Genomic DNA, 27,170 nt, shown 5'->3' with positions numbered 1-27,170 from the left:
TTGTGAGGATTGTTTTTTCTTCTCTTCTCGATAATCACGATAATGTCGCAGTAATCGCTGGAACTGTTTTATTGTCGTCTCGTTTGCTTCATACCAACCATGGCTACTAACCACAATGCTGGGGGAATTCATTGGAGATGATTCATGTCACATCAATCTGGAAATTCTGCTCTGACTCTGGACTGCAGACTGATTCTTATACACAGTCACTATGACGGAACATATCATAGAGACTGTGACTATTCTGCTGGCAGTAACATCCATCATCTCAGAGGGTGAGTACCTTGTACTATATCTACAGTGTCTGATGGGTCTTTGTATTCCTCAGCTGCCAATGAAACTAACGATAAATAATAACTGCACAATTACATACTTACACATAAAAAGACGCAACAATATAGGTAACTAAGACTAATACTAAAGAAACATAGGAGGTGTTATATGATCCATCTAGTCCGGCCTTATATTATTTCTTTTCTTATTAGCTTAGGCAAGATTATATTTACAGTAGATTTACCAACCACATCTGCTGGAATTTTTTCCAAGCATCTACTACTCTAGTGTTCAGCTCTCTATTAGAAATCACTCCTTTCTCTAGCTTGCGCTTTTCCACTTTTGGGTTTGTGGGTTTTTTTATCTTCATTTTTTTGCTTTGTGAATTTTATGCCACCCGCTGAATACACAAAATTTGCAAAAAATAAATATAGGAAATTTGTTTAAAGTTAAAAATTATAACTATGTCACATATAATTTTTCAGCCTCTTATTACTTTTTTTTTTTTTTTCTTTTTTTTCCCCAGCTGTTTATAGTTCCCATTAAGGATTTCTGGAGGAAAGAAGTATAATAGATGACCTGATGAAAACCTTTATAATAAGGTTCAGCAGGAAAGTGATTTTAATAGAAAACTGAACTCAAGAAATAAATGGTTGGAACAAACTTCCAGCAGATGTGGTTGGTAATTCTACGTAAGTGAAGGTAAACCTCCTGCCTGGGATATATATATATATATATATATATATATATATATAATCACAAAACTCATTGCACATCAACAATCTGGTAAAGATTATGCATTTGAAATCAAAGTGGGAAAGCGCAGGCTAGGGAAAAGAGTAAAAAAGTTGAAAAGGATAAATAAACACCTTTCCCCCCATAGTCTTTCCTGATATGTTTCGTACCTCACACCCTCCACCATTTTTGTAGATGTGATGTCACTAGAAATTTATACAGGGGGATCACAATCTCTCTTACCCATGTTACATTGCTGACCATACAGCCAGAGGGACTCATAACTTAAGAATGTCGTAACAAAAACAGGCTGAGCAGACTAACAATCTATTTCTCCCTGTTATCAGCCATTAGCTATGTGCACAGCAGTAAGTTAACTTGCTATTAGAGGAGGGCAAGAAAAAAAGCTGATTTTTAAAAAATTTTGTATATATTCCCTACTAAAATTTCTTAACCACTTACATACATTTACCCAAATATTTTCCAAACGGGGAGCATGGTGGATCCCACCAAGAACAACATGTACCAGGAGTTTGTACGTTTTCCCGGTGTTTGTTAGTTTCCTCACTCAAAAAAAAATCAATATTTGGACATTTAATGGAATAAAAATATCTACTTTTAGGCTATGTTCACACTACGTATGAGTCCGGACGCATTTCGTATGCCGCCGTACATGTGCGGCTGAAACTACGGGCGTTGGAAAAATCGACATACGTAGTGTGCATTGTGCGGCCGTATATCGTATGCTTTCAAGCGAACGCATCAACCTCAAAACTACATGCGTATATTCGCGGTTTGCACTATGACCAGAAAGATACGTAGTGTGAACATAGCCTAATTCTATATTGAGAAACTTTAAATGTTTACAGTGACGGAATGTACAGAAATAAAACTTCTTAGAATAGAGAAGAAATTAGGCGATACCTTTTAGAGGCTGAGTATATTTGAGTGTAAGCTTTTAAGAGTCTAGCTCCCTTCATCAGACATGATGTTATACAAAACTGAAAAATTCACAGTCTTAGGGCCCTATTCCACAGTAACGATAATCGGCCGGATCGGCCCCATTTGGCCCGATTCGGACGATTATCGTTCGGTGAAATAGAGAGAACGATCAGCCGATGATCGTGACATCGGATGATCGTTCATTTAGGGCCAGACCTAAAATCATCGTTCCCCCACAGTGCATCGCTGCGGTTGAATAGCGGTGCGTGGCTGGCGACCGACAATTTGAGAAGCGCAGCATCATCATACATTACCTGTCCAGGCTTCTTCTCCACTCTGTCTTCATCCCCGGGTCCCGTGCGCTCTATCTTCTGAATGGCCGGTCAGCTGACGGAGAGCTCAGCTAATCACAGTCCGGGACCGCCGCGGCCTGTAATTGGCTGAGTGTGACCTGTCAGCTGACCGGCCATTCTGAAGATAGAGCGCGCGGGACCCGGGGACGAAGACAGCGCGGAGAAGCAGCCTGGACAAGTAATGTATAATGCTGCAAGGGCTGCAAGGACATCGGTAACGATGTCCCTGCAGCCCTCGCTCAACGATCATCGGGCCGTGGAATAGGCCCAGTAAACGAGCACCGATCTAGCAGATCGCCACTCGTTTACATTGTTGATCGGGCCCTCCTCGGCCTGTGGAATAGGACCCTTATATACACACTAGACAGAGCTCATCAAAGGATTTTAGAAACTTTAAAAATAACAAAATGCAATATACACAGGGTCTGCAATATACACAGGGTCTGCAATATACACAGGGTCTGCAATATACACAGGGTCAATAAACTAAAGCTGGTGAGGCGTGACAAGAGGATGGTAAGCTCTGGCTGCTATCTGATTGTTGTCAGATTAATGGCCTAATAGCCAGAACAGGTCACACAGAGGCAGACATGAAGCTGGTGTATCATCACACATAGGCCGCCATGAAGCTGGCATGCATATTGAGACTATGTTGCAAAATTAAAAATCTGAGCATTTGTTAATATTCCCATTCCTTTCTTTCCCTTTGTGTCTTGAATAGATGAAGGAATACTTGGTTACTGCTTTTGCAGCAGATTTACTGTGGAGGAAGGTTTCTATATATATATATATATATATATATATATAATTTCATATATATATTTAGTTACTATTACAGATGTAGATGTTGTACTGTGTAGTATTGATGAGGATCTACAGAGATTAGTGTTACTGTCTGTGATGTGGTACTTGATATATACAAACTCTGGTCTGTTACACAATACTCATAGCAACATATGCAGCTTTGACAACGTGGCAGCCAACCAGCACTGTCTCCATCTGCAGGGCTCAGAAGGGATTAGTGGATTGAGAATAGATCCTTGTTCACCGTCTCACAGTAAAGCCCTGATTACATGGGGCGATGGAGAGGAGCAAACGAGTGCTGCTGGGGAGGGCTACGGGGGGCTGCCTGGGTGATGGCTAGATCGTTTGGGCAGCCCATAGAAGATAGCAGCGATAGAGCGATGCCAGCAGATCGCTGCTATGTTAGTCGTTTGTCTTTCAACATGTTGAAAGACAACCGACAGACAGCGATCAGCCGACATGAATGATGTCGGTTGATCGTTGTCTTCTATTACACGAGGCGATTATTGTCCGTAACAGCGGATATCGGCCGATAATCGTTTCGTGTAATAGGACTTTAAGGGTCCTATTAGACAAAACGATTTTTTGTTTTCGCTAATTGACAATAAACAATTGCAAACTGGCGTTTTTGGAAACAAGCTGAAATCGTTCACCATAACACACAGAACGATAGTCGTTAGTTACGATCGTTACTAAGATCATTTACTCCTTCTGATCCAAGCAAAAGAAGGAATGATGTGTACATACACGGAAGATTAGCGAATATTTAGCGACGATTAACAATGATTTTAGGGTCAGTGTAAAAAAATGTGATCACTAACACACAAATGGGTTTTCGAATTGTTACCTGCATACACACAGAAAGATTATCATTTAAATTCGAACGATATAACGATTTTCTGCATGATAATCGCACCGTGTAATAGGGCCCTAAGATGATTGTCCTTTCTGGAGCAGACTTAATCCCCACAGTGCCGAATGGAACAGGACAGGGACGTGCTTTTAGTCAGGTCAGGACTCCACCTAGGGAGGACACTTTTAACCCATTTACTTAAAGTGTCACTATCATGAATTATTTTTTTTTGCAGAAATCAATAGTCCAGGCAATTTTAAGAAACTTTGTAATTAGGTTTATTAGTCGAAAAATGCATTTTTATCATGAAAAAAGCAGTTTGAAGCTCCCCCCCCTGTCTTCATTGTTCTCCTATGGAGAGAGCTAAATAAAAGACCAAAACAGGACAACAAAGAGTTACTTTACAAATACCTCACCCTTTATCTCCTCTGACAGCCACCACTGACCTCTCTGAGCTCTGATTACAGCTGTCACCCAGCTCCAATCCTCTGTTATCTGCTTTCTGCTCCCCCCTCCCCCTCCCTAGAACAGACTCGGTACGTCTGATGCAACAAGTCACAATTTCCTGATTTTTTGCAGTGGATGGAAAAGAGGAGGGAGGGGGGGGACCTAGGAAAAGGCTTTTTAAATGCAGTTAATGGCATATTTGGCTAATAAACCCAATTACAAAGTTTCTTAAAATCGCCTGGACTATTGATTTCTGAAAAAAAAAAATATATGACAGTGACTCTTTAACACCCACTTTCAGCATTAAGGGTGGGCCCTATTTTTCAGATCTGGCCGGTCTTGTTTGTTGTGCTAATAGCTTATCCATGAGATTCTGAGATTGTTTTCTCATGAAAAAATGTACTTCATGTTAATAATAAATTTTGGTTGATACATTAACCCTAAAAAAAACCTCTAAAATGTCATTTTTCTAGGTTGAAATTTGATATTTGTAGCTAGGACTCTCAAGTAACACAAATTAGAAAATAATTCACATTTACATTATTTGGTAAAGGACCTTTTACTTTTTTGGATGTTATAGGGCTTAGAAGTTAAGAAGCAAATCTTTCAAATTTCACGTACAGTAACAGGAGCGATGATTAGTTACACTAACAGGTGCTGCAATCAGGTGCAGCAACAGGGATGACTATGAGGTACAGTAATGGGGTGACTATAGGTACAATAATGGGGGATTGGGAGACTATCAGGTACAGAGTTTTAGGTGCAGAAATGGGGAAAGGGGAGACTATTGGGAAGAGCAACAAGTATTTTGCAACAGGAAACAGGGATAACTATGAGGTACAGTAATGGGTTGACTATAGATACAATAATGACTGTTAAGGAGACTCTGGTACAGCAACAGGGGACAGGGATAACTATTAGATACAGCAACAAAGGACTGGAGCGATTATTAGGTAGAACAAAAGGGAACAAGGGCAGACGATTAGATACAGCAACAGGGGTGATGATTGGGGAAGGAAGGGGTTATTTTGTGTGTTTTGTGTGTGTTACTGTACTTTGCTACAAGGCTGTTCTTATGTCACAGTTCTGAACTCTTCCCACATGCAATGGAGGAGATCAGGGCAGGAAGAGCTGTCAAAAGCCAACTCCTCCTGTCATTCTAACTGGGACTGTAATGACGGACCAATGGCAGCGATCCCTGGCTAAGCATTTAACCTGACCTAATCTGGTAAGAAGATGCGAAAACACCTCTACATTCTGCCGTACTCACAAGCCCAATGGGTTAGTACAAGTGGAAAGGCCTGAACTATTGGATGAACTAGTGGAGATCTACAACAAAGCCACCCACAGGTTATTCTTCGTTCTACCTTATGTTTGGAGAGAAGGGCAAGTTCCTAAAGACCGTGCATTGGGTATCCAAGTTCCTGATTCAATAACTTCTGTCTGAGTTTAAAAAAAATCGAACAAGGATACAGGAAGTCAAATAAACTGTAAACATCCGTATGGGAAAAGCAAGACAGCAAGAATATAATAAGTGAGTCAATGCGCAACCACTACAAATTGGAGACAGGACCTTTGAAAACTGTCATCAATCTGGAAAAATAGATACACTGTTTCACGGTCACATGATGCCATCTAATTAGAGCAGTTCCTAGCCCAGTCCCTGGTAAGATAGAAATGGGTAGACCTAAACAAGTCTAAACCAGTCTGAGACAGTGCACATTATTGCTTAAAAAGCTGTAAGTTTTCTCAGTATCCTGTGTAGCAGTGTGTACAGAAAGAGACAAGAGGTATCTCGCAACAAGTTCCAGCTCCTGAAGTAGCCTTTGGTTTCTAACAGATCATCTGCAATGGTCAAGCCTACAAGCAATTTACTACCCGTCCACGCTGTGAGAAAAATCTCTATGTTCTTCACCAAACTTCGTCTAGTCCAGGGTTGAAGAATCTGTTTTAGGACCCCCTTGCATTGTCGTCCTCCATTAGGCCTCTAGTTGGAAACAGTGGTTATCGGCACATCTGTGTTTGATACACTCCAGGTATCGTGTGACAGATCTGCAGAGTTCTTCTGTGAATACGATTGTTCTTATCTTAACCACAGCAAGGCAAACTAAGCAGAGAATACTGCCACTACACAAGGGACAAATAACTGTGCTACACCATGACCACTATCATCACCACCACATGGTGAGTGTATAATACCACCATAATGATACAGAATAAAAAAAAAACACAGTAAAAATGCTGGTATCCTCCATACAGTACCCATGTAGTGGTGATCCTAGCTGTACAAAAGCTTTGCAGACTGTATAAGAGGCAATATTGCAGTTACATCCAGTGACTCACAGGGTTTTAAAAAAAAAAAAAAAAAAAATCATTTCCTTTCCCTTTTTGGCTTAGATCTCTGAAGACTTTTTCCAATCAGGACTTGTCTGCCGGACAAACAATCATAGGCCATTTTTCTAGCACATTTCTCACCTTTCCCCTGCCCTAAGTTCCCCTAATAATGCTCCCCTTGGTGCCCTACATAGTATAAATGGGTAGATAAGAGGGTTGGGAGGAAAGGAATGGGGTGGACAGGTACCCCCCCCCCATTAGGTAGAAGCCCCAATAAGTAATCTCCCCCCACCATGAAGTAGCCCCTTCCCTAAATTAGTCAGTTGCCATCAGTAGGTGGAATCCTGCCATTAGGTAGATGCCCTTATAGATAAATAGATAATCTCCTTATTATGTAGGCATTCCCCCTCATTAGTTAACCCCCAATTAAGTAGATGCACCCAACCCTAATCCTCTAGGAAAGTGAAGATATTAAAATGAGCTAGGCCCTCTTCTCACTCCCCCGCGCTGGGTGCAGTCTCCTGGAGCCGTACAGGTCTCCTCCCACAAGTCCACTCATTTTACATTCTTAGGGACACAAAACCATGGGGAGGGGGGGGGGGCAATGCAGTGCCCCCTCCCATCTGCTAAGATGATGAGCCCTGTGTGATTGAACATCTCAAAGGCTGCCCATGGACATGGTCATAAAAGTTAAAGGAGGAGTCTGGCCATCTTTAAAATCCGGCAGGGGGGGGGGGGAATTTGGTAACAAGTACACACCTCTCCCCGTGCCCATTTTGAGCAGCGGGACCGACCTAGGGACCCCCGCTGGAAGTCATCTTCCCCCAGGATGTGATGATGTCAAGACTTGGGGAAAAATGTCTGTCCTGGCCGATGGAATGGCCTATAAGCCAATCAGTGACTGGAGCAGCGTCCCACCTCAATCACCGATTGGTTGATCGACCAGTCCATCAACTAGGTAGTGACAGGTGCAGCACTGAGGATCCTGGAGCCTGACAGGGGTCTCAAGGCCTGTCCTGCTGCTCATTGTGGGCACGGAGAGAGGTAAGTTCATACTTGATAAGTAGAGTAAGAAAAAGACCAGGCACTCACCAATCAACGTGTAGATATCAACGTGCATGGCAAACAGGTCTCAGCGACGCACGTTTCGTGTTACACAAACACTTCCTCTAGCTGATGATTGACAGCATCAAGCTGCACTCCCTGTGGTAAATGCCCTACCATCATGTGACGTAAAAACACACAGTGAATACAACATACAACATACAGTATTAAAACCATTAAAGGAAAATGTGTAGCTCATTTTTATCATTTAGGCCAAGGGGACCTAACGCTTCAAAGTAAGAAATGAGATAGGCTTCTCTTTGCAATAATTTACGATGCCTGTCCCCGCCATCTCTACCGACAGCGATTCTTTCTAGTTCATACTTGTTATCACTGCTGGCTGCCAGATTTTAAAAATGGACGGACTTTTCCTTAAGAGTGGTCACTTTCACTTCAAAAAGCTATTTTTGTTTCCTCTCCATAAACTTGCAATAAAAATGTTCTGCAAATATCAAAAGGATGTTAACCCTTGTGTGAACATAGACATACATAGTGTACAGTATAGAAATTGCTGTATAACTCAGAATAAGAACACTAATAGAACATACAGTATATTAAAACAATACTGTTAAAAGCCCAATATTTGTGCTAGCACAAAATATATATAGTAATAAAACTTTTAAACTACCAAAGCTTATGCCCTTCTGACAAAGAAGAAAATGTCTTGTTAGAAGGTGATGACACTTTTCCGTGCTCAGACACAAGCAGTCATGTTGGTCCATCTTCAGAAATGACAAGGGCAAAGAAGAAGCAGAAATGGCTACTGAAGAAATCTGCAAATCAGGCAATGATGCCCAGTACAAGCGACATGCCTAGTTGTGGTGTAGCGGCACAAATCTACAAACAAATTTGCCCTAACTCCATTCATTCCCCAGTCATCCCTGGTATAATTGTGGAGGTGGAAGATTTTTTGCCAGTAATTTTTTTCAGTTTCTTCATTACAGAGTCAAAAAGTCCCCCTAGAGAATATAGTGTATGTAGCAAGAAAGAAATGGGCCGTGACACTCGATATTATTGTTTGGGTTGCCCATAATAACCAGGCTTGTGTTGTTTTTAATTACAGCTTTAGCCTATGTTCCTGCAACATCTTTTTTACATAAAAAACACATCCGTCTTTATGAATATGTTGTGGGACCATAGCCTCCAAATCTACTATACTCAGCCATGTTTTTAAACAGTTAATTAGTAAGAGCTTTTTCAGTAATTCTAATATATAATGTAAAATGTACCTCACATTTTCTCTTTTATTTACCCTGCTGTCGCATTATTATCTTATATCCAGATGTACTACCACAATTTACATATGTCCCTACATTATATAAAGAAACCCCAAATAAAACTATAAATACTCATTGTATCCCTAAATGAATATGTTAAGAGATTAGTTTAAAAATCATTTCATAAAAATACGGACATCAAATGGCGCTCCTTTCCTTTTGAATCCTGCCGCACACCTGCAAAGCATGTTAGTCCACATATGGGGTATTTTTAGGGTACAAACACACACCGTATACGCAGCAGATACGCAGCAAATACACAGCAGATATGCAGCAGATTTGATGGTGCAGATTTGATGCTGTGTTCAGTTATTTAGATCTAATTTGCTGCGTATACGGTGTGTGGGTTTATACCTTTAAGCTTTTTCTTCTTTTACCCATTTATAAAATAAATAATTTGGGGCTACAGTAAAAAAGTTCATTTTTAATAATAAACTCTACAAAATAGTTGTGGGATCAAAATGTACACCAAACATCTCAATAAATTCCTTGAGGGGTGTAGATCCCAGGAGGGTTTCTTATGTTTTAGTAACGCAAAACCTCTGCAAACCTAAGAAAAAGGAGGCCCAAAATCCACACGGTGCCCCTACATTTCTGAGGCTGAAGTGGTTGACCTAAGTAGCAATCTAGAGCCACATGTTATAGAAAAATAAAATTTTGCCTTATTGTCATGGGAGGTAGGGCTGAACCCGAACACTCGGCATCGGATTCCCGCTGTCTGCCCGCTCCATGCAGCGGGCGGATCCAGCGGGAGGACCGCCTGGAAAACTGGGATACAGCCTATGGCTATGGCTGTATCCTAGTTTTCCAGGCGTTCCTCCCGCTGGATCCGCCCACTCCACGGAGCGGGCAGACAGCGGTAATCATTGCGGAGGGTTCGGGTTCGTACGAAGGTTCGGACCATCTCTAATGGGAGGCCTCTAAGGGTTCACTAAACAATCTTTAGCCGTCCACGTGCGCCGAGGCCTTAAAGAGTCACTGTCGTTTTTTTGTAGTTTTTTTTTGCAGAAATCAATAGTCCAGGCGTTTTTAAGAAACTTTGTAATTGGGTTTATTAGCCAAATATGCCATTATCTGCATTCAAAAAGTATTTTCCCAGGCCCCCCCCCCCACTCCTCTTTTCCATCCACTTCAAAAAATCAGGAAATTGTGAATTGTTGCATCAGACGTACCCAGTCTGTTCTATAGAGAGGAGGGAGGAGGGAGTTATGGTGCGTTTACACAGAGAGATTTATCAGACAGATTTTTGAAACCAAAACCAGGAATGGACTATGAACAGGGAACAGGTCATGAAGGAAAGACTGAGATATTTCCTCTTTCCAAATCCATTCCTGAGTTTGGCTTCCAAAATCTGTCAGATAAATCTCTCTGTGTAAACGCACCATTAGACGGCAGCAGAAAGCTGAGAACAAAGGGATTACAGGCAAACGCTGTATTCAGAGCTCAGAGGGGTCAGTACTGACTGTCAGAGGAGATAGAGGGTGATGGATTTGTAGATTAACTCTTTGTTGTCCTGTTTTGGTATTTTATTTAGCTCTCTCCATAGGAGAACAATGAAGACAGGGGGGAGAGCTTCAAACTGCTTTTTCATGACAAAAATGCATTTTTTGGCTAATAAACCCAGTTACAAAGTTTCTTAAAATCGCCAGTACTATTGTGTAATATCCACTTGAAGGCTATTTTCACACAACGTTTGCTTTCAGTCCCATATTTGGACAGCCATCATATTGTATATTGGCCAAGATACATGGTTAATCAACTTATAATAATCTACAGCTTATTAGACAATATATTCAATAAACAGAGAAACTGAAAAATGTAATAAGTCCAAAAGAAAAAATCCAGTAAATGTCAAATAGATGATTTCCATGTATTGTAGGATGTGTAATTGTATACTGAACCTTCTGTGATGTATAGACACAAAATCAATGGTCAGGAATCTATGACTGATAGCTGGTTAATATATGGATATAGTAGGCCATCAGAAATTGGTTACAAATTATGTGGCTAAAGAAAATATTTAAAAATAATCATTTTTTGACAACCAGCTTTTTATGAAACCCATGCTAAAAGACAGGTTTTCAAAGTATTAGTGCAGTTTCGGGCTGCAGATGAGCGGCAGAGACACAGGGTTCAGATGTTGGGTAGGTTGGAATCACCCCATGGATACCTATCATAGTGAGCCAGGATTGGGACCAGCTGGCCATCCCTGACTTGGCAGCACCACACGCAGTTGAGAGTTGTAGCTTCTGTAGTGCCGTGTAGAGAAGAGAACAGCTCACAGGTGCAGACATGTAGGAGGGCAAAGGGCAACTGAGGCCCAGACAGAATAAACCAAGAATAGCTTTTACTGGTAGCATGTTGAAGGACAAGTGTAGAAGTTCACAACTTTAAATACAATAATCTTTTGTTTGAAAAGATACATACTTTTGCAGAGATATATACGCAGCTCTGATAAGACTTGACAATTTTTGATAATACAGTAGGGCTTTGTAATACTTGAACACACTGCAGATAATAAGACTTGAGATAATAGACGTGAGATACTACTGGAGCTGCGTTGAATTAGATGATATAGTAGACAAGTTGAATATACTTCAGAACACGCTGGTAACTAGTTGAGATATACTTTTGGTTGTGCTGCAATGTTTATTTAGGATATTGGACACGGGGCCTATTGGCACGGGGGCTCAGCTGGGGCTGTTGGAGACAATTCTTGAATCCATGGGAAAGAACATCCGCTGATACTACTATGTGGGCACAGAGTGACAAGGATTACAGGTCCACTTAGTGGAAGAGCTTTTTGTCCAGAAGACCCCTCAAGGCACATGTTAGCAAGTTGCTAAGACTCGGCCTTTGTAATTAGCCAAACTACTGTACTTACCCAGAGTTTGGTACCTCAGTTACTCTTGTAGACTCCCTCTGAGGTAGCAGGAATAGAGAAGACAGTCCCACAGCATAATAGGTTAGTCCCGTCCTTACCACAGCTCCATGCGGTGCTCTAGTCGGACATGGCTAGCATCTAGTAGATAGGAAAAAAACACAGGAGTCGTGCACAAGACTCCTGGCAGCAGGCCAGGGCCCGTGGGTACACGGTCAGAAGGCTCTGGAACATGGCTCTCTCTCTCATACACTTGGCTGTACTAGGCCACAACTGCAACTGAACACATAAGTAATAACCCTCAGTGATAGGGTAGAGCACCTGAGGTAACTAGCTCAGGGATTGGTTAGCAAAATATCTGAAGACAGTGGCAGGAAATACATAATCAATAATAGAGACATCAGTTAACCCTTTTGTAGTTTTGACTATGAGCCGTGTAATACAACAGTGACACCTAGTGGCGGGTGTTGTGTAATACAGAGACATGGTACCGACCTATACCTGTTTAGAAAAAGACAGTGGACCTCTCTGGGACACTGCATTAGGCAGAGAGCTTTAATGTTACGGCTGACTGGTGTGTGTCAGGGGGTCCTGCTAGGATCAGAGATCACATGTGGGGAGGAGGTGGGCTGTCTTGTGTGTAGTTGTTAAAATGACTGGTAGAGAGAAACAAAGGGGTTGATTATAAAGAAAATGGACATGGGAATAGACTAGTAATGTATAGATCCATAGTGACTGTGAGATGTTCTGTACATTAATACTGACCATGTTAATTATCATATGTTCACAGGAAAACCTGATATCCCTCTCCCGGTACATGGAATAATAACCCAGTCTGTGGATCTGTCTCTTCCTGTGACTCCAGAAGGGTCAGGACTAGAGATCTACTGGACTTACCAGACCTCCATTTTGGCTGTTTACACAAATAATCGGCTGAAGATAATAAATGATAAGTTTATGAAGAGACTGGAGACACCGGACAATGGAGCAACACTGAGGATTAATAACCTGAGGAAGGAAGATGGCGGCATATACACTGTAACTATATCTGATACAGATGGGAAGGTGTATGAGACATCCTATAACCTGACAGTATATGGTAAGTTATCATGGGTCACTCCTAAAGGAAAGTCAAAATGTAAATATCTTTAAAAGTGTCACTGTCGTTAAAATTTTGATTGCAGAAATCAATAGTCCGGGCGATTTTAAGAAACTTTGTAATTGGGTTTATTAGCCGAAAAAATAATTTTTATCATGAAAAAGCAGTTTGAAGCTCTCCCCCTGTCTTCATGGTTTTCCTATGGAGAGAGAAAGTAAAAGCAGCAAAACAGGACAACAAAGAGTTAATTTACATTTACATGACAGGCTCTTTCCTCTGACACTCACCTTGGACCTCTTTGAGCTCTAATTAGGGCTCTAAATAGCTCCCCAGCTGAGTAATCCTTTGTTCTCTGCTCTCAACTGTGCTAATCTTGCTCATTCCCCCTCCCCCTTCATAGACCAGACAGATCCGACTGATGAAAAAACAGTCGAGATTTCCTGATCCTGAGCAGTGGATGACAGAAAGGAGAGGAGGGGGGGACTTGGGAAAAGGCTTTTTACATGTAGATAATGGCAGATTTGGCTAATAAACCCAATTCCAAAGTTTCTTACAATCGCCTGGACTATTGATTTCTGCAAAAAAAATTTTACGACAGTGACACTTTAAGGGGTTAATGTGTATCTGATTAGGGTTAATGTGGATCTAAAACTTTAGATTTGTAATATTATTTTATGTCTGAGCCAATTAAATGTTGACATAGATTTTACTCACCCATGTATATAGAAGGGGTTATCCAGTGCTACAAAAACATGGCCACTTTCTTTTAGAGACAACACGACTCTTGTCTCCAGTTCAGGTGCAGTTTACAGTTTCAATGAAACTGAGCAGCAAAACCCCGCCCAAGCTGGAGGCAAGAGTGGGTCTGTCTCTGGAAGAAAGTGGCCATGTTTTTGTAGCGCTGGATAACCCCTTTAAGGGAGCTTAGTGTGGTAATCAATAGGCTGTAGCTAAAAATATCACTTGTTCTCTGAATGAAAACCCACAGACTCTCAACTGCATCCAGCTAGAATCTGGAAGCCATTCGGTGCAACTGTTTGCTAGCAAACTTATGCTATGATCGGTTGCCACAATCCAGCCGCATGCAGTTAAGAGCCTGTAGGTTTTCACCCTTAGGAAAATCTTCCTTCATACAGACATCTAAATCCCCCTCTAAGGCCTCATGCACACATTTGTAAATACTGTATATCTGGATTTCTTATTAGGAAATCTAGATACATTTCTGTACATATAAGCTTCTATTAGTGACAGACACCCTTCACTATCTTTCTTGAAGGGTGTCTATTCTGGAAAATAGTTCAGGAAATTATAGATGCAGTCCTATTTGCAACCGGAAAAACTGTCTGGAATTCCAGATGTGCTGCTCAACAGCCCAGGCCAGTGCCAGCACATGGATAAGGGTGTGTGGCCCTTTATCTGTATGCGCTTCTACAGAAGCACATACTGTTAAATGCAGGGTTTGACAGGGCGAGGAGCCATTCTGGCCATAGGCAGCATTATGTTTCTAGCCACAAGAGGCCGCTCTCTTCCCTGCGCTATGACACATAAGTGGACAAGACAAGCTTCACAGCTGCACTGCAGGTGAGTATGTCTTCTTATTACTATTTTTTGTTGTTTTTTTTTACTGATTATTTCCTAAAGCCTCCTAAAAGATTTCCTGATCAGTGTCTGTTGACCGTAAAAACAAACATGGATGTGTGCATGGGGCCTAAGTGATTGCCTGAACAGTTTTTGGAAGAAAGAAGCTAAGAAGGTAACCACGTTTAGACTGCTCTAAAGTGATATTTATTCAATAGCTCCAGAAGGAAAAGTACATTCAAGTATGGAAAGAATGAATTGTCAAATAATCATAAAATTATGGCTGATGCACCAACAGCTCACCTGATATTGTAAAGACTTACAGTCGCTTAGTAAATAGCTTCTCCAAAACATTTTTGAAAGTGTAGTCAACTTTGGTGCATAAGTGGAACAGGTTATGACTTATACTTATTATTATAACTTATTACATATAAAACATATACTTGCCGCTTACATTCTAAGAAGCATAAAAAGATGAGCGAATACGATTCGATCAAGATGGTATTCGATCGAATATTGCGGTATTCGAAAGATTCAAATTCAATCGAGTAGTGTGACGAATACGTAGGAAACATTCAAAAGCACCCCCATCGCAGTTGGCGCATTTTTTTAATCCAATGACCAGGCAGGGAGGCCGTGAGGGACCCTGGGAGTACGCACGCAGCGCCAAAATGGCGTTTACCCTCATTGTATGGCTGAACCACATGACCTTGAATCTTAAATACTTGGCTCCCGCCTCTCGACTGCATATGAGCTTTCAACCTAGCCAGGGAAAAATAGAGAGATAGGTTTTAGTAGCGTTTGGTTAGGTAGGATTACTACAGAACTCAAAAGTCCTTTTCAGGGCTAAGATCAAGCGAAAAAGTCATCTCTGGAGTCAGCATCCAAAGCTTCTCAGTGCTAAGAAATAAATTATATAACAGCATCAGCAGCAGCAGCAGGTGTATTCATTCCAGTACTCTGTGTGTACAAGTGACTTATAGTGTCCCTGGTTTAGCCCACTAAGGGCACGTTAACGTTATATATGCTGTTGCAGTAGCCCACTAAGGGCACCTGATATATACTGTTCCAGTAAAGTGTTCGCAAATATTTTTCCTTTGCAACTGCGGAGAGTGGCATTCTACTGCGATTTTTGGGTGTTGGGTGCACCCAGGCATGCTCCCCCTAATGTCCCAGTGTCATTCCAGAGGTGTTGGCATCGTTTAGGGAGGTTTCATGGGGGACTTGGTGACCTCCAAATGGTCGAATTTTGATTTCAAAGTCCCATAGACTATAATGGGATTGAATATTCGTTTGAATAGTCGAATCTCGGTGCCTATTTAATTTGAATTCTCGAAAGTCAAATATTTCACTACTCGCTTATCTCTAATAAGCATTGCAGAACTTAAGAATGTAAATACTAGCTTTTTTACACTATTGAGTTTTTTCTTTATTATTTGCATAGCATGAAATGTTTTTTTGCTCATGTAAAGTGTAGTTAACCAACTATGCACAAATTTTATTTTAATTGTCATTTTATTTCTTTTTTAAATGATTTTTTTTTTTTTATATAAAATAAGGCTGGGTAAGATCTTTACTTGTGTAGTGAGGCAACTCTGTGCGGCTCATCCCTGCAGAGCTCCACATGAATATTTGCGGTGATTTTCTACAGGAAACCACGAGTACGATAGTACTGAGGGGTAGAAGGAACCTTTTTTAGCTATACCGTCAGTGCCGACCGGGAGAGAATCAGAAACAGTAGTGGTACATTAGTTACGGGACACTACACATCTATGAGAAGGCAGTGGGCAGGCAGGTAGAGAGGTACATTGAGAGGTAAACCCCTGCCCCATGCACAAATACACTAATTAACATATGATATATGATATGATATATAACATAATAAGTGAAATTTAACAAAAATGGTGTAGTGGGTGAAGTTAATAAAGGTAATTTAGAAATCAGGGTCCCTGCATTATAATAACATAAGATCCTTCTAACCTGCTGTTAGTTTCCCTTTAAGCACTTACCACCATTTACAGGCTTTCAACATTTATCTTCAGCCATTGCTGGGGTTCATATCTGACTTGTAATTTTACATCCAATTTCCTCTTTTTCCTTATTTTTTGGCTCAAATTTGCCACATGAAACACATAACACATCTGATAAACACGCCTTAATTTATGAGAATGGCTATCCAAAGTACACACAAAAAGAGAATGAAACTTTTATTTACTCTCCGTCCCAGTGGGTGTACATAGCCGCCAGCTGTGGCTCCTGTACATTGTCTGTGAGACACAATACATGCTACATTAGCAGAGGCACTAACTGCACTCCTAAAGGTGTGTCACTATTTACTTAAATGCTAAATATTTTCCATGATGCCGGGACATGTATTAAAAGGCGAAAATGCCTTTTTTCTGCGCAGATCATCCCAAAAGTCTTTTTGGGAATATTTTATTCCCATTGGGCCGATCTGTGCCACCTTCGCCAGTGGGGCAGAGAGAGGGCGCTACAGGGGGTGCAGAGCTGGTGTAGGTTTCAGATTATTCGCATGGACGGGCTCCGTGTGTACGGGATTTATGTTGAGGCAATGTGCCTCTACGTAAATCCCCTGAGCTCCGGAGCTGCGGGGACATTTGTAAGCCTGGCGTAAAAAACACCGGATTTCATAAATGTCCCCCTATATCTACGCTATGCCCAACGAAGGGGAATAACACGCATATGGCTCTCACTGTCCCTCCTGGTTTGTTTTCAGGTGATCGGTTTTTAATTCAGATGCTATAAAATATAGGAAGAACAACATGTGAATTTTAGGCTGAACAACCCAAGTCAGAGCCAAGTGGCTGTGTAGCTCTAACCTTAGACTATGCATGGCTAGCCTAAAGAAGAATTCCCACAAACTGTAAAAACAGCAGGAGGGGGTGGGTAAGAAAACAACAAACAAGTGAACTCATCCATCCTCGAGCCTCTGTAGCGCCGCTCCCGGGTCCCTTTCATAACAGCCGAGGTTCTGCAGCTCGATTAGCTGCAACAATATGACCCCGGCTGAGTGATTGCCTGCTCAGCCAGTCAGTGAGTGGGGTGGGACAGCCAGGCCATGAGGTTGCTGCTACAGGCCGGTTTCCTGCACAAGATGACAGCCGGCGGCAATGAATGGGACCACAGAGCAGCACAATGGAGGCACGGGCACGGGTAAGATCACTTTATTATTATTTTCTCACCCACCTCAGCTGCCATTTTTTTACCATTTGTGGGACTTCCTCTTTTAGGCTATGTTCACACAACATGAAAAAAAAAGAAAAGGTGTCCGCTATTGCTGCGACTTTATTGATGTCGATGGGATGACGCACACAGTGTTTAAAATGATAGACGTTATCTGCGCGGAATGAACATGATAATTATTTTCGGATGTATTTTGCAAACAGCGGACGTTATTTTTTGTTGTTCACACAGTTTTTCTTTTTTCAACGACCTTTCACCGTTTTTTACAATTAATCTCTTTGGACTTTTCAATTAAAGACACATCCAAAGGCCGATCAGTCCATCTGACCTAGAATAATGTACCAGCAGCCATCATTGCACTGATGGGCGGCCAAACAGTGAAATGACAGACGTAATCTTAAACAGAGAGAAAAAAAAGCATTGTGAGACCATAGAAATAGTATTCCGCCTTTTAATTGCATTGCAGCTATATGTCAAAAAGTTATTCCAGTGTATACCATGGTGTGCCTGCTGCTGGTTATAAATAGGCCAAATATAGTCTACTGGTAACTACAATTAGTCTGTTTCTAAAGTGCCCTCTGTCTGATCTGCTTCTCATTTGGAACAGAAGAGCAAAAAGCTGTCCACCAATATTTTTATTAAAGGGGCGTACCTTTGGTATTTTATGTATTGGGTGGATAATGTTTTCCCATCTGGCAAGTCCTAGCAACATCAATCCAGGTATAATATGGAACTGGGCAATATAGGAACAATGAAATATTGTTCATTTGTTAACAGTAAATTTCCTATATTCTGATTGCAGATCCTGTCCCCTCTCCAGTTATACAGACTGAGGTGATGGAGGACACCACAGACCGGTGTAATGTTACTCTCCATTGTTCTGTCCCATCAATTACATCAGACTTATCCTATACCTGGAAATACAGACAGGGGGGCTCTGAGTATCATCTGTATAATAATGGGAGCACCATCCAGATATCACTGAGGAATGACTCCAGGGATACAGAATACCTGTGTATAGTCCACAACCCGGCCGACCAGAAGAACGTCTCCTATACTGTACAACACATCTGCCCCCATCTTGTCACTTCAAGCCAAAGCAAAGGTGGTAAGAAAGAGATGATGTATATACCTGGTGTATAGGGGTCTACAGTATATATGGGTCTGAGAAATTAAAGAGATCTTTAACCTCTTCCCACACCTCATCATACATGTACATTACGGGAATGGTATGGGCCCAAACAGTAACCACGGCAGCTTCTTTTGGTCTACCTATGGGTCACTATGGCAGCCACAGGCCAAATAAAGACCCCCATGGCTGCCATCACTGTATTACACTCTACTGTAGGACATGCCTTTATTGGCATACATCTATGAGCATACCTACTGTTTATAAGACCCATATTCTGTAAGGGAATGTCCACATTTTATTGACTTGTATTTAGGTCCAGTATTTGGTGCTGTTAACATAATGCTGGACATCTTTTCTTACTCTTTATAGGTAAAAGACATCACTACGATTTGTTGGCCATATTGGTTTTACTAGTCCCATTGATCGCTTTATTGTTTCTAATTATGAAAAAAAGAAAATCAGAGAAAAGGAAAGAAGGTAATTTTATATTAAAAAAAAAAAAAAAAGCCTGATTGTGATCAGAAAAGAAACTGATGGATCCACTCTACTTATATCTTAATCACAGGGGTATTTGTACCCACCAGGGGCCCTTACCAACCACTCCAGCCATGATACATGTTATCTGGGTTAATAGAATATATATGAGGAGTGCTAGGGGATGTGGACCCCCATGAATTGCCCAAACACCTAAATAGTCCTGCATGGTGATACACATAAGATAGTTCTTAACAAAACAATTCTCTAGGAGACCCCATACAGGGCTGGGCTTACAATACATGGTGCCCTGTGTGGTACTGCAGGTTATCACACATATAGTATATTGTCATACAATGTGCCTATACCATGTACCATACAGTGCATTATACAATATGTTACCTAATACCAGCGCCTTACATTACAGCAATGCTATACAGTGCTGATACTAATATAATCTATAATAATAATGCTGTTCTGTACAGTCACTAAATAACCAAAGGTAAATATCCTCATACAGCTCAGTGTATAAATATATATCTATGCAATATAACAATGCCCTACAGTGTAGTACAAACATTACTAAACAAATAGTATTAGTATTCCATGTGACGCCCTGTCAGTAAGAATGACTGATGCATCATGGACAATTACCCAGGTCACACGCCTATGGCTCTGACTCCCTGAGAATCCATGGGGGAGATTTATCAAACATGGTGTAAAGTGAAACTGGCTCTGTCGCCCCTAGCAACCAATCAGATTCCACCTTTCATTTTCCAAAGAGTCTGTGAGGAATGAAAGGTGGAATCTGATTGGTTGCCGGGGGCGACTGAACCAGTTTCACTTTACACCATGTTTGATAAATCTCCCCCATGTGTTTTGTCTATAGTAGCTGCCATGCACTACTGATACTGCACATTCCTAATGCCAGCCAAGGTTTTGTTAGGTTAAAGTCCATCTCCATCAACTGGCCAAATCTTCCTATAATGATTTACTGTGTGTGAGCAGCTTAATCCCCATTAGGCCCCGTTCCCACTGAGCAAAACCAGCGGAATTCCGCGGCGGAATTGTCCCCCGCAGAATGCCATTAGCCTCCCTCTCATAATGGGAGTCTATGGGAGGTCCGCTCCTGCCCTGTCCGTGCTGAAGAAATAACATGTTCATTCTTCAGCGCGGACAGAGCAGGAGCGCGTAATGTATTTTGCACCAAAAAATGCACCTCAGTCTGGCTGAAAATTTTGGTGGACTTCAAGCCAAGTAATAGATGGTGTAAACTTTGCACCAAGAAACTAGACAGTTTTTGGCTATGTTCACACAACGTTGAAGTAAAGAACAGACGCTGATTGCATTGCAAGTCAATGCAATGCCGCCCGCTGTGTTCTCACATCGTTATTCTAACGCCCCATCTTTAGAACGGGCGTTAGAATAATGTGCCTGTCCATTATTTCCGGACGCGGTTCACTGAACAGCGTCCGGAAACATCAGCTGTTCACACAACGCAATGTGCAGCGCGGCCGCACATTGCATTGAAGTGAATGGCTAATTGATTTGCGGGCACAGCCGCCGGTGCCCGCAAATCAATTGTGAAAAAAGAACGTATCGGCTGCAGGAACGGGCTGAGTGCAGCCCAGCGGCCAGCTGTTTAACAGCGTCCGTTGCTATGCAACGGACACTGTTAAACGTTGTTTTAACATAGCCTATAAGTGTGACAGATTTATCAAACAGCTCGATACATCCTGGCACAGTTAAAGATTGTCTAGTCTAAGTTTGCATTTAGACAGTTGAATAAATGTGGGCCATTGTTTAATTGCATTACCTGCATTTGTATCATGGTCAGAAGCCACATTGTAAAACTGCTGCAAGTTATGGTAAAACACTTGCTGTAATAATAATGCAGTTTTTAGCTGTACGACACTTTTTATGGACACCCTAAGGGAGGAAGTATAAATGATCGCACCCATCTACACCCATATTATCACAGCTAAGCATATGTATACAGTGCTCAGCACAGATGGTGTATATGCCGCCTTCCCTGCCCTATAATAAACCAATAGACGCTTATTCTGTTACCAGTATTATTTTGCTCTAAGTATAATATCTATGTAGATACATAATAATAAAATTATAATGATGTATAACGTTAGCAGGACGGGTTCTTACATGATCTAGGCCATAATAATAATGACGCTCAGCTCCTGCATTAATAATATGACAGATGGAGTGGAAATATCTGGTTGCTCACAGTTTCCCCTACCAATAACATCTGATTGCTACGAGTTTCTAAAGCCAAAACCCAAAATGATTTGAAATGTAAATTGTGACTTTACTGTAACATGTTAGACAGCTTCAGTATTTTTCTAGTAGAAAGAAAATAACAACATTTTTTACCATACAATTTTTCCATAAGATACATAAAGCCCTTATTGGGCTATTCTTGTCTAATATATTTAAACTTGCAGTTGAGACAGGAATGCCCCTTTAAGGGCAGGAGTATAGATAAAGGGGTGAAGAGGTTACAGTCGCAACAAAGGTTCCATATGACACCTTATATATGTGGGACCCTTTAACAGAATTTGTACTTGGAGCCCAGGAGTTCCCCATTACACTGCTTAAAGGGGTTTTCCCAATATTATGCCTGACCCCCATGGATCACCAGTAACCTAGTATACCACTGAAATATCCTTAAAGGGAATCTGGACGACACATAACATACTGGTGGCATGCACACTGTTATATGAGAAGTATCCGTATGATATCAGTGATTTTAATTGGTTCATTTGACGCATATTTTTTTCAGAACAGTTACAAGAGCCGAAAGAAGAGCCAAAAGAACTCCAGTACGCAACTCCTCAATTCCAAAGATCTGAAGGACAGGTAAGACTAAGGACAGAGTTACCAAATTTCTCTTAGGGTGCCTTCACACATAGCGTATCCGCAGCGGATACTTGCCCATGCATTTAAATGGGCTGACATACTCGCAGCGGGATTGACATACTCCAGGCTCCTGCTTGATTCAGAACCTCCTGGCGGTCAGCTAATCAATGCGTTGTGGTGGGGCAGCGCACTGATTGGCTGACTGCCGGGAGACGTGCCGGCTGACCCCTAGAGGCACCGAAGCAAGCAGGAGCATGAAGTAGGTTATGTATGCTCCGGGCCGCGGGGGTTAATGGTGATTGTCATCCCGCTGCGAGTATGTCAGCCCATTTAAATGCATGGGCAAGTATTTCGCTCCGAATTCGCAGTGAGAAAACCGCTGCGAATACGCAATGTGTGAAGGCACCCTTAAAGAAGTTTTCTAGATAAATTATACTGATGAGCTCCTGAAGGATCGTTCATCAGTCACTGATCAGTGGGATGCTGCCACCTACCACCCCCGCTGATCAGCTGATCAGCACCCACACCACACTGAGTTCAAGGTCCAAAGCAATTGTCTCTGTTCATTGTGTAGTGGCCGAACCTGGTTACTGCAGCTTGGCTGCTATTTACTTGACGAGGAACTGAGCTGCAGTTATGTTTCACCACCACTACAGGGTGATCGGAGACAACTGCTTCCAGCACTGATAGGACATCAGTATATGTTACCCGGAAAAGCCATTTGAGGTGTACCTGTTACTTTCTAAATAGGGATTCAGGAGGGGAAAATAAACTGGTCTCAAAGTTATACAGATTATTCAGTTACCTCAAGTGCCACATTTGCTATTTATCACAGCACTTAAAGTGTCAATGTCGTTTAATTTTTTTCTGCAGAAATCAACAGTACAGGTGATTTTGTAATTGGGTTTATTAGGCGAAAATGCATTTTTATTATGAAAAAGCAGTTTGACGCTCTCCGCCCTGTCTTCATTGTTCTCTATGGGGAGGGGTGGAGGGAGATGAGGCACTAAAACAGGAGAACAAAGAGCTAATTTACAGCTACATCACCGAGCTATCTCCTCTGAAGTCAGCACTGACCTCTCTGAATAGCAGCTTTCACACAGTTCCTTCTGTGTAATCCTTTGTTCTCTGCTCTCTGCTGCCGACTAATCTCCCTCCTCCCCCCTCCCCTCTTCATAGAACAGAGAGAGCTTGACTAATGTAAAAGAGTCGAGATTTCCTCATGATAAGCAGTGGATGAGAGAGAGGAAGGAGGGGGGACCCGGGGAAAGGCTTTTTACATGCAGATAATGGCATATTTGCCTAATAAACCTAATTACAAAGTTTCTTAAAATCGCCTGGACTATTGATTTCTGCAAAAAATATATCAATCATTAACATTGAGTGTCATTCGACACCCTCCATCTATGAAGCTGCCGTGATACCTCAACAGCTTTGACTGCCCAGCATGATGGGAATTGTAGTTTTGCAGCAGGTGAAGATTGGACCCCATTTCTTAGTTAAATGATAACATTCTGGCTGCCTGCAGTTACCTCTAGAGGGAGCTAACAGCACTGTGACATATACTTGGCTAAATCTATAAATATAAACCCCCATAGGCAACCCCTATAACTCCTTTGTATTCCTTTTATCAGAGAGCTGAACCTGAGGATAAGGAAATAGAACAAAATGGAGCAATTGTATACAGCACACTGGTGCACCATGCCGTGTAATTATGCTGACATTATGTCCTCTAGGAACTGTCTCCATTGGAGTAGTAGGTGGTCCTATGAAAACCCTACTCCTGCCTTTGGGTGCGGTATCACCTGGAGTGACTATAACATTGTCAGCGCCAAAAGAAAGAAAGCTGCCTCCCTCTCAGTGTAGCATAATCCTGAAGGGACAAGAACGGGGGTTCAGGCTTGAAAATTGCATCAGAAAAATGTGCTTCTTAAAGGAACACTCCAGGTAGAACTAATACACTGTGTTATGCTGAGTGCAAGACCCGAGGGGGTGGGGTATGACACAGCATACATTATTTTTGGAGTGCTCCCTTAATACCTTGAGAACCAGGCAAATTTTGAGGTAATTATTTTACATTGTGGTGGTCAAACATTTCTGGATAGATTATACTTTATGTAGGCACCATGTTTTGTTACATAAAGATGACCATATAATTTATATACATTTTTAGCCCGGGTTCACACTACATGAGACACCGGCTCTCCATTGTGTGAACTGACAGGTCTGAATGGTGGCCGCACAAAACTGACAGGTCTGAATAGCGGCCGCACAAAACTGACATGTTAGTTTTTACCGCGGCCACTAGGGACCCCGGCCAGAGTGCATACTATGGGGGGGATTTATGAAGACCGGCGTACAAGTACGCCGGTCTTATATTAGGCCCCACACCCTTTTCCCTTGCAGGATTCACTAAGAGGCGCACGCCTCTTAGTGAATCTGGCAGGTCAAGCACCCGGTGTACTAAATCTGCACCTGCTTCCAGCAGTTGTAGATTTGGATCATGATTTACATCTGCGAGCAGGTGTAAGTCATGATAAATGAGCTCCGGGAGGAGGCCACCATTCCTCCTCACCTTGTCACGCCCCCCCCCCCTCCCAAGCTCTCTCAGCCCACCCATCGGGCGAGCGGGTTGTATGGCAGGTCTACGCCAGGGAGAAGGGACATACACTTCAGCTGGGATTCCCTCTGACTGCAGTGCAACATAACTTTTCTATTAATCACGGCCGTGTTGCAAATCAGCAACAACGGCCATGATTAATAGAAAAGTTACGTTGTGTGAATGTAGCCTTAATGTGTGCAAAATGTATTAAGCCAATTCCACTGCCATTATTTATATGAATATATTTATATACTGCGCACACCGGCCATCCTAAGTGATGTGGTATACTTTGACAGATATAACATAAGTTTTATGTTACATTGTTATTTTCTGTTATTTTTTTGTTGTTATTTTAAATAAATATTAATTTTTAAAATCTGTGTTTTGTTTTTCTATTCTTTTATGACATTTTGTTACCTTTTTTTCACATATGTCCCTGATTTGAAGGGGTAACAATTTCAGGTTAGGTTTTGGGGTCACTCTATTAGATAATGCCCCTGGTGTGTGGAGGGGTAAGTATGGCCTCTGATAAAGGAAATCAACCATCTCTATTATGGCATATTAGGTGGAAGGTAAACAATATAATGTATAGCCCCTGGCATGGAGGGGTACCCTAATGGTCCTCTTTGTGGGGGTATCAGGTAAGGCCCCCAGTATTAAAGGCTAACCACTTCCGCTGTGACCCCCATCCATGTGGAGGATGCCATCTAAGTTAAAAACCCTCTAATGTGAAGAGGTATCCATCTCAGCTATGACCATCTAAAAGCATTGCTAATATTTGGAAATTGCTCTCCCTGTCTCACTGCTGGAAACATATTCTATAGTAAGTCTATGGAGCCCGTCCCTGCAGTGAGATAGGGAGAGCAATGAGCCATGGAGAGAAGCGCTCAGCTTCACACTTCTCCCAGACCCCACAGACCCCAACCAATGAAAACTTTTGACATCTTTATGACATGCTAAAAGTTTGTTTTTTTTAATCACAGGAATGCTTTAAATATAATCCCTTGGCGAAGGAGGTCAGCCATCTTAGTTATGGCATCTGGGTAGAAGCACAATATAAGGTCAAGCTCCTATTTTGAAGGAATAACTATTTCTGGTATCCCCTCCTGAGGTGGAAGCATAATCATCTTGAGGATTGCCCCTAGAAGGTTAATGATTTAATAATGGCTCCCGGTATCTTCTCTATATACAGTATGTCAGACTGATGGGATCTTGCAGTATTCATGAATCTTAATGGACTCTCATCTAGAACTTTACGTATCACCTGCTGTACATTAGTTCTAAACTTAAAGGGACAGTCTCATATTATAATGTGACATAATGTAAGGTACCCAATGCCATCAATGACCCTTAAGGATCTGACGTCTGGGCCCCCCTATGATTCTGACAACAAAGGATCTCAGGTCCCTTTTCCAGCAAAGCAGCGCTCCTGTGATATCATAGTGCAGGGGAGGATACACTATGTATCTGGCACTGCTATTGATAAGCTAGCCTAGACTATGACTATACATGACTTTTGGATATAGGATGGACCCTCGTTTCCCCTTGAAACAACTCCAACAACAATAAACACAGACTATGAAATAATTATTTAAATCACAGGACTATAACAATCACAGGAGTCAGGTGAAGTGCTAGGTCATTTGGATTTATTAATTTTTTTAATTAATTTTTTAATATTTTACACATTTTTGCACACTTTATCCAATGCCATAAACTACAGGTCCAGGCAAAACTATGAAAATTGTGGAAAGCAAAGCTAAACCTTGACTTATAGTCATCCTCCATCACTCAGGAGAGGAAAAACACCACTGTGGAGGAAACCTCAAGGGAACCGTGGCTAAAGGATTGTCCTTCCCTTGGGCTTGGAGGGTTAATGCTGAACTATAACTAATTAAATGAAAATAAAATCAATATTGTCTTTGCATATGGTACCATGCACAAACAGATCATATTTACAATAATACATGCATTATTACACTACCAAAAAGGAAATCGGTTGTAAAGTAAAGAATAAAAAAGGAAGGACGGGAGGGAAATATTTTTCTCCAGATCTTCTTGAGGAAGGGAGAGACAAGACAGGAAGTTATATCTATTCCTAAACCCCACCCCCTACTCATAGCAATACACTAGGCAAATACTCCTCCTTCTAAAAGCAGAACCACCTATGCAGAGATTTAGCAATTCCTGTTCAGTGGAGCTCC

At 41.6% G+C, this 27,170-nt stretch overlaps 1 protein-coding gene across 2 annotated transcripts; it reads left to right on the top strand.

Annotated features, from left to right (window-relative positions):
* On the top strand, positions 1-25,342 carry LOC138799819 (CD48 antigen-like). 2 transcript variants are annotated; one of them, XM_069981470.1, is made up of 7 exons: positions 1-275; positions 800-965; positions 12,794-13,102; positions 18,687-18,992; positions 19,386-19,493; positions 22,288-22,364; positions 23,999-25,342. In XM_069981470.1, exons 2-7 carry the CDS (start codon positions 923-925, stop codon positions 24,074-24,076), a joined length of 921 nt encoding a protein of 306 aa, XP_069837571.1. In that variant the 5' UTR covers positions 1-275; positions 800-922; the 3' UTR covers positions 24,077-25,342. The 2 variants fall into 2 exon arrangements, with proteins under 2 accessions (XP_069837571.1, XP_069837570.1); XM_069981469.1 differs by lacking the exon at positions 800-965.
* Positions 25,343-27,170: the final 1,828 nt, after the last annotated feature.

Source organism: Dendropsophus ebraccatus, chromosome 8, assembly GCF_027789765.1.
Source record: "Dendropsophus ebraccatus isolate aDenEbr1 chromosome 8, aDenEbr1.pat, whole genome shotgun sequence".
NCBI lineage: Eukaryota > Metazoa > Chordata > Amphibia > Anura > Hylidae > Dendropsophus > Dendropsophus ebraccatus.
The sequence above is the reverse complement of the archived record's forward strand: the minus strand, read 5'-3'. Positions and strand labels throughout refer to the sequence as shown.